At 38.1% G+C, this 12,005-nt stretch overlaps 1 protein-coding gene across 1 annotated transcript in view; it reads left to right on the forward strand.

Moving 5' to 3' along the window:
• The window catches only part of LOC141429044 (phospholipid-transporting ATPase ABCA3-like), a 32,775-nt gene that overhangs the window by 12,244 nt on the left and 8,526 nt on the right, over nt 1-12,005 (forward strand). The window contains exons 10-25 of the mRNA XM_074089194.1: nt 326-432; nt 1,149-1,281; nt 2,279-2,508; nt 3,171-3,336; nt 3,869-4,102; nt 4,797-4,938; nt 5,106-5,212; nt 5,467-5,855; nt 6,610-6,819; nt 7,194-7,298; nt 7,419-7,590; nt 8,456-8,581; nt 8,672-8,795; nt 9,571-9,692; nt 10,029-10,153; nt 10,888-11,062. Coding sequence (XP_073945295.1) covers nt 326-432; nt 1,149-1,281; nt 2,279-2,508; nt 3,171-3,336; nt 3,869-4,102; nt 4,797-4,938; nt 5,106-5,212; nt 5,467-5,855; nt 6,610-6,819; nt 7,194-7,298; nt 7,419-7,590; nt 8,456-8,581; nt 8,672-8,795; nt 9,571-9,692; nt 10,029-10,153; nt 10,888-11,062 — 2,667 coding nt within the window. The remainder of the gene's footprint in view (nt 1-325; nt 433-1,148; nt 1,282-2,278; nt 2,509-3,170; nt 3,337-3,868; nt 4,103-4,796; nt 4,939-5,105; nt 5,213-5,466; nt 5,856-6,609; nt 6,820-7,193; nt 7,299-7,418; nt 7,591-8,455; nt 8,582-8,671; nt 8,796-9,570; nt 9,693-10,028; nt 10,154-10,887; nt 11,063-12,005) is intronic.

The following is a 12,005-nucleotide window of genomic DNA, read 5'->3' on the forward strand; positions in this document are numbered from 1 at the left end:
AGGGGGTTAAATGATTCTTTTTTAAAGGGTCCATTGACAATCGAAAACCGTACTCTTCAAGTACCTAATGGTTCTAACTTAAAGTATATAGAGAATGCAACCCTATTTTAGTTCTAGTCTATCTATGCCAATTCAGTTAAATTGGCTGAAATGGCAGCTAACTAGGATTGACCCTATTTTTGGCTATGATGCAGAGTTTTGTAACACGTTGTTTGTTTGAATTTGTTTACTGATTTTTAAATATGTGAATGTGTGTTTTGTTCATTCAACAACGGTGACAATGTAGCAAATGAATTTCCATAATTGTGAATTTGTTTTTTTTTAGACATTGAAAATACAAAGCGAGGATCTGACACCGAATACAACGATGCATTGCTTAAAGTTATTCATGACGAAGAACCGCAGGGCGTCCCTATGAGCGTCAATATACAAGTAGGTATCTGCTTTAATTGCTGGTTTTTAGGGTTCCGTACACGAACGGTCACAAACGGAAACGGAACCCTATTACTGTGGCGTCGCTGTTCGTCTCTCTGTCTCAGGGCTGTATTAACACAATGTGTATTATTATTTTCGATACATAGACATACAATAAAAATAAAATAAAAAATCAATGGGGGTCGCCATACATAAAACTTTTTATTTTATTTTCCGAGACCGATTCACGCTTCACTGGTTTTTAATATTTCTCGATATGTTGAGGATTTTATGTTATAATTATTGTTACAACTATGTCTTATGGAAGAGTTTCTACTAAATACTTTTTAAGGATCTTTTTAAATTTAAGTTGTCCACTTATTAAAAAAAAAATCCTGACGCTTATTCATCACAAAAAATAAGTAATATTGTTTTTCAATAACAAAACCTTGTGGTAAAAGTGATAAAAAGTCAGATAATCTTTGTTGTTGGGTCCAATAGAAAGTTTTGATGTAGTTACAAATTTACGATTTTTTCCTCAAAAGATTTCGTGACGTTTTCCTGACGTCAAGAAATTTTGGATGTTTTATGTAGTTTATGTTTTATGATCTTTATGTTTACTGATTTCTAGTCAATTTCATGACGGGACAACTTTTTGAGAAACACTCTTGTACTTTTTCAATTAAGTAGTTATCTTGAGTTCGAGGTGTACCAACACAAGTATTATTTTTCAGAATCTAACAAAGGTATATAAAGGACGTAGAAAAGCAGTTGACAATTTAAACTTGCGAATGTATGAAAATGAAATAACAGTATTACTAGGCCATAACGGAGCTGGGAAAACTACTACTATATCCATGTTAACAGGTAAACAGATCAACAAATTTTTATCTCAGTTTTTATCAAGCACCTATTAATATTAATAAAATAATTGGACATTACAAATACAAATTATTTATTTCGGACTTTGAATCCATAGAGCGTAGTTATAATCCTACTTCCTACTTATATTATAAATGCGAAAGTTTGTGTGTGTGTGTGTGTGTGTGTGTGTGTGTGTGTGTGTGTGTGTGTGTCTGTGTATATGTTTGTTACTCCTTCACGCTATAACGGCTGGATGGATTTGGATGAAATTTGGTATGTAGATAGCTGGACATCTGGAATAACACATAGGTTACTTTTTATCCCGATATTCCCACGGGATAGGGATAACATCTTGAAATATAAATCGCTGAGCTTAGAGTATTGAAATTTGGCATGGTTGTATTTAATGAAACCTCAATGAAACCCACGGTGTAATTTTCGGGAAATCCCACGGGAATTTAGCAAAATCCCGGAATTCCAATTCAACGGCTGGATGTAATAATTTACGCGTGCGAACCCGCGGGTAGGTAATCACTAGTCGAATAATAATAAGTTTTTGTTAAAAAATATTTTTTAATGCAAGCTTTTTTTGCTGACTGTACTTGTATTGTCACCCAAACTACATTTGCATACAAAATTTCAAGTCGATGCCATTAACCGTTGAAGAGCTCCATCCTGCGGAGACGATCCTGGCTGGACTACCAGATTATTGTATTGTCACGAAATTAACATAAGTATACCAAATTTCAAGTCAATCCAACTACTAGAAGTTCGTCGAATTTAACTTGCACGATTTGATTATGATTACAGACAGACAGACAACAGGACGGGTGAAACTAAATAAAATCTTGTAAAAAGTGAGCATAACATCCATATTTACGCAGTTTATGAACAGGCATGGATACGAACGTGTCCTAAGCACACGAGGGGGTTAAAGTTTGGCATTGACGTGAAATCACTGCTTTTAACTATATTTATAAAGTTTTTTCTGTCCTATCAGGCACAGTGCCACCTTCATCAGGTACCGCCACGATAAACGGCTACGATGTCGTGACGGAAACGGAACGCGCCCGAAAATCAATCGGCATCTGTCCGCAACATAACGTCCTGTTCCCGGACCTTACTGTGGCAGAACACCTCATATTCTATTCGCGGTTAAAAGGAGTACCCGCGAAAAAGTTATCCAGCGAAGTTGAACATTTTGTAAAATTATTAGAATTGGAAGAAAAAGTAAGTTTTGCCTTTAATACTGTACTTATGCGATTATTGAACGCAGCTCTTAGTTGTGGCACTTCTCTTGGTATTGTGTATTCGCGTTGCGCTAATTACATCTCTGTCACTCACACTCAAAATGATATAGTGCATCTCTTTCGCACACGCAAATTTTTCTCCGAATATGCCAAGTGAAGTGCTAGCATTAAATTTGATTTCGATCATGATGCATTTTAGTGTATTTTTTTGATAAATTATACCAAGATATCACATTTAAAATAGTTATGTTCGTGTTGGTAGGCGGTTTTTGGGCATGAATCAAAAGAAAGTACTACCAATTATTGTCCGGCAAACGGTTTATAGCCCAGTTTAGACCTGCAAGAAAAATCGTGCAAGTTGCATTACATTGCGGCGCTCGATTGACCACTACAAACTAGTTCGCTTTATGGCCTGCTGATTTTTCTTGTAGGCCTAAACTAGGCTTTAGATGGCGGTGCAAAAAGATGGTGACTACGAGCACGTTAGACAACATTATAGCTTCTGCATGGCCGGTTATTTACCTTCGCGTTTTGAGGCGAGAGTGTGAATGGAAGCCTATATATAACTAAAATATTGAACAAAAAGGTTGACCAGATGATCGCGCCCAACTCAAGGCTAGCTAATTTTTATGTTATTCACAGAGAAACGTATTATCGAGTAAGCTATCAGGCGGACAAAAGCGCCGGCTCTCAGTCGGGGCCGCCATGTGTGGGTCGTCCCGAGTGGTGTTGCTGGACGAACCGACTTCAGGTCTCGACCCATCTGCCAGACGCGCGCTGTGGGACCTTTTACTGAAAGAGAAAAAAGGTGAGACAGCATTATCTGTTCTAGTTAAAGTGCCTTTTTAGCAATTTGCCTTTCTACGTCCCACTGCTAACCACAAGTCTCCTCTCAGAATGAGAGGGCATCAGCCGTAGTTTCCACGCGGGCCCGGTGCAGATTGGAAACTTCACAAACCATTGAATTGTTTCGCAGGTTTGTGCAGGTTTCCTCACGATATTTTCCTCTACCATATAGGTCGTGGTAGGTAAATTTAGAATGTAATTTGGCACATGAATTTTGAAAAACTCCGATATGCGAGCCCGAGTTTGAACCAACGATCCTCTGCTTAAGAGGCCATACTTCAAACCACTAGGCCACCATGGCTTGTTTAAAAGTACAGTCACCATCACCAATGTCTGGCACAACAAAGCGTGTATAAATATCCGATACGACTCTATTTCTAGGGTCGATATTTTCCACACGCTCTGCTGTGGCAGATATTAATGCAGGGGTACTTTAGTAAAAGATTCATGTATACCTAATATTAAAATCCCACTCTAGCGCAGTCTTTTTTTAGGTCGCACAATGATTCTCACCACGCATTTCATGGATGAAGCGGATGTTCTAGGCGACCGGATAGCAATTATGGCGGGGGGCAAGCTGCAATGCGTGGGCACGCCTTACTTCCTGAAGAAACATTACGGCATTGGTTATAAATTGTCTATTGTCAAATTAGACACTTGCAATGTTGAAAATGTCACAAGTTTCTTGAAGTATTACGTTCCGGATCTAAAGGAAAATACTAATATTGGTAAGCCTTTAAACAATTAGTGTAAATTATTGTTTTTCCCGATGATCCCTTGTTTACTGTAAATTTGGTAAAATCTTTACAATACTCTTAATAAAAACGACCTAGTGCGAGTCAGCTTCGCGCTGAAGAATATGAAGGATTTTTTTATTATTTTACAGTTAAATATGGTTTCCAATTTATATAGAAGTAAAAATTAAGGCTTTTTTGCTGTGAGGCCTTCGTTACTTCTTGAAAATTTCATGATTATTTGTCCCCTTATATTGCACTAAGGCAATTGCTATTACTAAGTCGTACGCCGCATGCTGCATGCGGCGACCGCAAACGTGTAAAGAACACGGTAGTATAAGACGACGTCCGTTAGCCTAAGTTTGGAACAAGTTCGCGACCGCGTTAGGTCAACGACTCAGTGTAATCGCCGCTTAAGTGATTGTATGATCCCTAAAGCTGCGCGTCCACTGCATCGGATCGGAATCGAGTCGTACGGAGCGGACGGATTTGTTGCTTTGTATAGATTTCTATGATACTGCGTGCACTGGATCGGCATTTCCGCGCCATAGAAATCTGTACAAAACAACAAATCCGTCCGATCCGTATGGTGCGTACGCTCCGATTCCGATGCAGTGGACGCGCAGCTTAAATATATTGTGTAAAACTTCACAAAGCTTAAGCTTTTATTTCAATTATTGTATTTTAGGGTCGGAGTTAACGTATATATTGCCAAATGAAAATGTCAGCAAATTCCCTAACATGCTCAAAGAATTTGAAGAAAAGAAAGAATCATTACACGTTTCGAGCTACGGACTATCGGTCACGAGCCTCGAGGAAGTGTTCATGAAGTAAGTTACAGCAATACCTATATCTTCCACGCATAACTTTGTTGCGAAATTAATTAAATACTCTTTGTTTGATTAAATTCCATTAAAAAGGCAATTTCAATAAATTTCACAATTTCTCTTCTCCGTCTGTTCACCATTATTTTCACTGCTTTTTTAATAAATCTTAGGGTGGGTGCGGAAAATTATGCAGAAGTTCCACAAGGCAAAATAACAAAATCTACTATGACGTACAATGATCACGCCGTGTTTCCAATGGAGAACCATGTACATAATAGTAAGTTTTATTTTAATACCTACGTATTTTTTAAACATTAAGTTTTATTTTCTGAATGAACTATTGGATTACTCGTATTATACTGCCCTCCTAAGCCAAAATGCGGTATCTCAAAAAACACTACTGTGTAGCTTAAGACATTCTGCATCACATGAGATAAATATCTCTCAATAGTGTTTTTTTAGATATCGCTTTTTGGCTTAGGAGGGCAGTATAGGTGACATTAAACTAACAATATTGTACAATTATTTCAGATATCGAAGTTGATCTTATACATAAAGAAAGAGGCTTCAAACTATTAAAGAATCATATAAAAGCAATGTTTCTCAAGCTAGCTTACAATTCCACAAGAAACAAGCTAGCTGCGTTAATACAGTTTTCTTCACCTGTTATAAATATAGTGATATCAGTAATTATATCAAGATCATGGAATTTTATATCTTCTCTGCCGCCGTTGACGCTTAGTTTAGAAAGTGGCTTTAAGTTGACGCAAACGCTTGTATCTGAAAAGAACTTGACGCCGAATTCCACGGAAAATAAATATATGACGGCATATAAGGATTATTTCAAACAATCGAAATACCCTGGGATGTCTTATACCGACGTGGGCACGATGGATATTGGAAAATTCTATCTCAAATTGGTATGTTGTTTTACTCGTTCTCTTCTGGAAGCACCTCATAAGGATGCAATAGTCTGATTGGACCCTTACACATGGTACCTACAGTTGGCTAGTACTGTTAACCGAAAGGCAGATAAAACATTTTCTTCTTAGTTGAGTTGACTGGTATCACAGAATTTCTTAAGTATTCTGTAACACTTTGCCCACAGAAGCCCTATTGTCTGTTCGTATGATCAAGTGGGATTGAACACCAAAAATAACCACAACTCACAAGAGGTGGCACGAATGATTGAAAGATAATGTCTTTGTGTGCATCATAAAATGATTAAATTAAAGTTGATTGAATAAGTGGTTATAATTGTGTTTTTATACGATCTCGTCTCATAACCACCCAAGTACAGTGTAAAAAAATATTAGAAAATATTAATATTACGAGTATAATGTTATCCCCTGCTCTCTTTTCACTGCATACAAGGGCCAGTCCTTCAAGAAGTAGTCCAGTTCATCCCGCCATCGCTGTCTAGGTCTGCCAGGTCGCATTTAGAGCAGTGGAAGTATCGGGGGGAGGTTTTGCTCAGCAAGGACAGAATAGGCTGACAATAATAGTAATAATAAATATTGTTATCCGTTAAACCAAGACATCATAATCTTTTCGATACAAGTTAAAAAATATATAAAAAATATTTTGCTCGCTGCCCGGTCAACTGGACTAGCCAGCCTACTATCAGTGATTCAGCTTATGAGTGGTTAAGATTAATAATGAAATTTCTTCTAGAGTAAAGACAATCCTCTACGAGTTCAATATGAGAATGTCATAGGCGCTACGTTCACTCCTAACTCTATTACGTGCTGGTTCAGCAATTTCGGCTACCACGACTCGGCTATTTCTTTGGCCCACGTGAACGACGCGATCTCTCGCGCCGTCTTGCCGGGGAGCTCTTTAACAGTTGTCAACTATCCACTACCGTACTCAATAGAGAATCTTGTAAGTATAATTTTACTTATTACCAAGTGAATAGTTAGGTACAGTTACCTGCATTAACATCTGCCGCAGCGGAGCGTGCAAAAATATCTGACACGTACTACCAGCCCTAGAAATAGAGTCGTATCAAATATTTATGTACGCTCTGCTGTGTCAGATATTGGGACTGGTGACTGTGCTTAGTAGTTTTTATTACGCGTATCTATAAGAGGATGCGCTGATAGCTCTGGCGCATTATTTCTGTTTATCGTTGCGTGAATTCCTGTTACAAAATGTATAAAACTGCATGACTGTTGTACAACCGTAGATATTCCGCTGTGCGATTTTACTAATGTTTTAAACCGAATTTTCCATCTATTTTCATCTATCTATTTTAGCTGAGAGTGATGGCGACGGGCGGCACCATGGGTTTCCAGTTTGCGTTCAACATGGGATTTTGTATGGCATTCGTATCGTCGTTTCTTGTGCTCTTTGCGATAAAGGTAACTAATTTAAAGGTGACAATAATGATAATAGACCAGTCGGATATAAATTAATGGTTAAAGTACCCGCTATGGCGTCTATCTCAAGATTCTATAATTTATACTAATGTCTGATACTAGGAGCGCATAAGTGGTGCGAAACTCCTCCAGCGCGTGGCCGGCGTTCGGCCGGCGGTGATGTGGGGAAGCGCGCTCATATGGGACTGGGTTTGGATGCTGATGATCTATGTCTGCATCATCATTACACTTGCCGCCTTCCAGGAGGTCACGCTGTCCACTCCCAGCGAACTAGGTAAGGATTAGGTGGATTAGATTAATAAGTGATTAGAATTATCTAAAAGAATTTCTTTGCTCATCCGCGACCTTATGATAAGTGATTAGAGGCGCTAGTCCTGAATTTCAGTTGTTCATGACTTTTAATTTTGAGAATCATGTGGGTTTAAAAAAAAGATATTGTGGTAACCTCTGTTTCATAGTGTCACATGTATAGAACTATCAAGCTTAAACCATTATTAACGACTAAATCCAGATTGGTTTTTCCTGCACGAAGGACTTGGTAAATTATTTTAATTGGCGCCAAATGGGCGATAGAAACAAGTTACTATTTAAGTACTTATACTTAAATTACTAAATGTAAATAAATTGACTAGATAGATGGTGTGTTACAGCGCCAATTAGAACATCGCGTCAAAAATACGCCTGCAGCGGTTTAGTTCAAAGTTTAATAATTAATTTAGTTGCCCAGGAAAAACTAACTATTTAGCATAGCAGCGTTGCATTTTTGTTAGTTTTTCTCGATTATTCCATAAAAATTTAATGAAAATTAAAAATTTGGTCTGATAGAACTGTTCTTAATATACATATAAGTTAATGTGTCTACTCTAATAATTATTCGTACTTTTATATTCTTAAAAACGAACAAATGTTTATTAACGGTTTTTAAAGAAAATAAAAGTCTATCACGCATAAGTTTTGCAGTAGACACATTAACTTATATATTAAGAACAGTTCTATCAGACCACGTTTTTAATTTTCATTACATTTTTATGGAATAATCAAGAAAAACTATCAAAAATGCAACGTTGCCAGCTCAACAGGTATAAACGCTTTTAACTCTGTGTAAATTAAACAGTATTCTTTTTTTATTTTTTTTGCAGGAAGAGTGATGTTAGTTCTCATGGTTTTCTCACTGGCCATAATACCATTGCACTATTGCGCTTCTATGTTCTTTGAAGCACCAGCCACAGGATTTTCAAAGATGTGTTTCATAAATATATTCACAGGTAAATATTTCCCACTGATCTCCAAAAATTTATGTTATTTTGATAATTTTATATGCATAAATATATTATACCTAGTCTTTTAAATTCTAGGATGCATGCCATTTTTAATAACGGAAGTGCTGCGATTGCCGGAGGTTGGGAGTCCATTTTATGCCAACCTATTTGACTGGATATTCTCTGTGCTGCCAATTTATTGTTTAAGCAGGAGTTTGAGGTAACCATGCAGTTTTTTTTCTTAACTTAATCTTCCCAGTAGGTACCTAGTACATACTAAAACATCGAGATATAAGCACAGAATAATAATGTGTACGCAGGCGATCTCCTTTGTCCCGCCGCAAAATTATTAACAGTCTTCTAGACATTGAAAATGTGTATGGGTGTACTATATTATTATCATCTATTACTAAAAGAAAAACTAGTTATTGTTTTCGACTTCCTGCACGTATCGCGGCAACTTACGCTTTTGAAGTATAAAAAGTTAATCAGAGTTAGTGTATCTTTCCGAGACTGACAGAATTTTTTAAATCGCTTTAGAAGCTCCGAGATAACTTCATTATTTTGACATTGCTAGATTAAAATGCGCTTGGTATTTGTCATAATGACAAGTATGTACTGACCCCACACCACGCCGCACAGTTTCTCTGTCTAGACGACACAGATACTTAACTGGTTGTAATTATTAATCTGTTATATAAGAACTGATAGTAATTGTACAATATTAGTTTTAAAGAAAATCGCGCTTCTGTTTCTCAGTCAGCCGGTGTATCTGTAGCAAAAACCGAGACGATCAAGTCATTGTTATTCTGGTTTCCTTAATACCCAACACATAAATATTTAATAGAAGTTGTTGGCAACAGGACATATAATTTAAAAATTATCGAACACATTGAAGTATTTCAAAGTTTCTCTTTACCACGGCTGTGCTTTTTTGATGGGTCAGCTGGCCCTATAGTACAGTATGGCCATAATGTTTATTTTATTTTATTAAGGGATATGAGCGTTTCTTCGTTCTCGATACTGGCGTGCGACGGGCTCTGTGGACAGTTTACAAACATCGCGAATTGCACCCGCACTAAGCTTTGCAACAAACTCAACATCAGCGTGTGCTGTCGTGAGTTAACATTTCTGTTCCTACTCTTAATCTCAGGGTCTTCCCAAATCTATCGACGCGGCAAATGTCGATAGAAAAAGTCTTTATGACCACGCAATAAGAGCTAAATAGGCATGGTTCGGCTCGGTCTACGTCTTTTTGCTCTTTTTGCATAGACTAAAAGTTATTTCTATCGCCTATTGCCGATTCCTTACTCTTAATGAACGCGTAAACAGACAATTATATAATAATAATAATAATTAATTTATTTATTTCGGGCAACTTGGCCCATACAATAAATACCAGCTCAGCATGCTCAGTCTGTGACTCACGGTGGAACGTTTTTTTTTTTTTCAGTTGACGACGACCCGTATCTACAGTGGAGTGAGCCCGGCATAGGGCGATATTTATTAGTGATGAGCGTTGTAGGAGTGGCTGCTTTCGTCGTGTTGCTTATCATGGAATACAACATCATTTACGAGGTTGGTGTGAGACTCTCGGCCGATAGATCTTTGCGAACCCCGTGTCTACGTGTAATTAGTTTTTAATGATGATGCATTGACGAGAAATACTGTAAAGTGCGGCGTAAGGCGCGAAAATAAATTATTCATTAGTAGTATTACTTAGTAGGTACCTAATTATTATAGCATCAGCATCTGTTAGCATGGTGAACTGTTCTGAGGATGAACTATGGTGGAGTTCGAAACGCGTCAGTGTAGTGTGGTGGTGGTGATAGTTGGATTTGTGTGATTCGTCTGTGTTCTTACGGTGTGTTGGTGGAGGAGCTGCATGACATCACATTTGTTGCATAGTCGTTTTGTAGTTCATTGATATGCGCACCTCCGCAAAGTTGAGCCTGATTCGATAATCCATACTAATATTTATAAATGCGAAAGTGTGTGTTTGTATGAACGGATGTCGAAATGGAGCGACGGATCGACGTGATTTTTGCCATAAAGATAGTTCATGGGCCAGAGAGTGACATAGGCTACTTTTTATCCCGGAAAATGCACAGTTCCCGAGGAAACAGCGCGGGATAACTGAATTCCACGCGGACGAAACCGCGGGCAAAAGCTAGTTTGAATATAATTAAAACGATCAGGTATCTACATAGTAATAGTGAAATACTTTTTTACTTACTTACTTTTAGCATTCAAGCTGGTAGGGTTTTGATTTGTAAACATCTTTTGACCATATTTTTTGCATCTTGATCTAGTTATTCTGCGGTTCGAGTCCGATGCCGCCGCCGCCCATTGATAGCCAGGAGGACAGCGACGTGGCGCACGAAAGAGAGCGCGTACAAACCATAGCGCTGGCGCGGCATAGTCTCGTGTGCCGCGACCTATCCAAATATTACACCAAGTTCCTTGCGGTTAACAGACTGTGTTTTGGTAAGTCATTTTATTGTAATGAGAGTATCAATGACAAACTAGTGGGTGTTAGTATTAAGTGGGGATTTGGGGGGGGGGGCATGCGCCCCCCTCTAATCCGCCCGAATCCCACTCTTGGTAAGTTATTTTATTGTAATGAAGGTATCTATGAGAAACTAGTTGGCGCGAGTATCAATGGCGGATTTAGAGGGGGGGGGTTTAGGAGGTTTCGTGTGTCCCTGTGCTCCGACCCCCCCTAAATACGTCCGAATCCCAGACGGTTGTAGAGTTTCCATCACCGTACATACTTAGAATCAAATTAAATTATCAGAGCTGTTTAAATCGTTTAAATATATAAAGAAAATAACAGAAGAAAAGTCGTGCAAGTTGCTTTAAATTGCGGAGCCGTGAAGCAAATGAATTAGAAGTGGTCTCCGTAGAACCTCCAAGAAATTTCCTGTGTACGTGCAAATCGGCTTGAAGCCACAAGCTTACAAGTATAGGTGTAATAGAAAGGTTGCTGGTTTAAATTTGTTGTCTCTTATGTTCATTGCGTGTGCTGCTTGGTAATTCAAATCATTTATTCATTGCCAAGAAGAATGCGCCGCAAGAAACTTGGCAGAAAGTCATTTTTTCAAAATAAGATAATTACAAATAAAATACTTAAAAACTACAGTATACAATCAAAGAAAAAAAATACAGTGTATACCTTAGTTACAAAACTAAACACTAACTACCTACTACCTACTATCTACGTTCAGTGGAAGTGTAGAATGCTTCCACCGTCATAAAAAAAAAAACTGAAATATACATTTCAGGTCAAGTAAGTAAGCTTTTAGATTCCGAAGGCAAGCTCACGTCTGCCGCCCCCAAAGTTAGCTCACACGCACTCATGTCATGCTCTGAAAGCAGAGCGGTACGGAGGACATGGTATTGCTTCCGTTCCCATAAGCTCTATGGGATC

Source organism: Choristoneura fumiferana, chromosome 6 (assembly GCF_025370935.1).
Source record: "Choristoneura fumiferana chromosome 6, NRCan_CFum_1, whole genome shotgun sequence".
In the NCBI taxonomy this organism is placed as follows: domain Eukaryota; kingdom Metazoa; phylum Arthropoda; class Insecta; order Lepidoptera; family Tortricidae; genus Choristoneura; species Choristoneura fumiferana.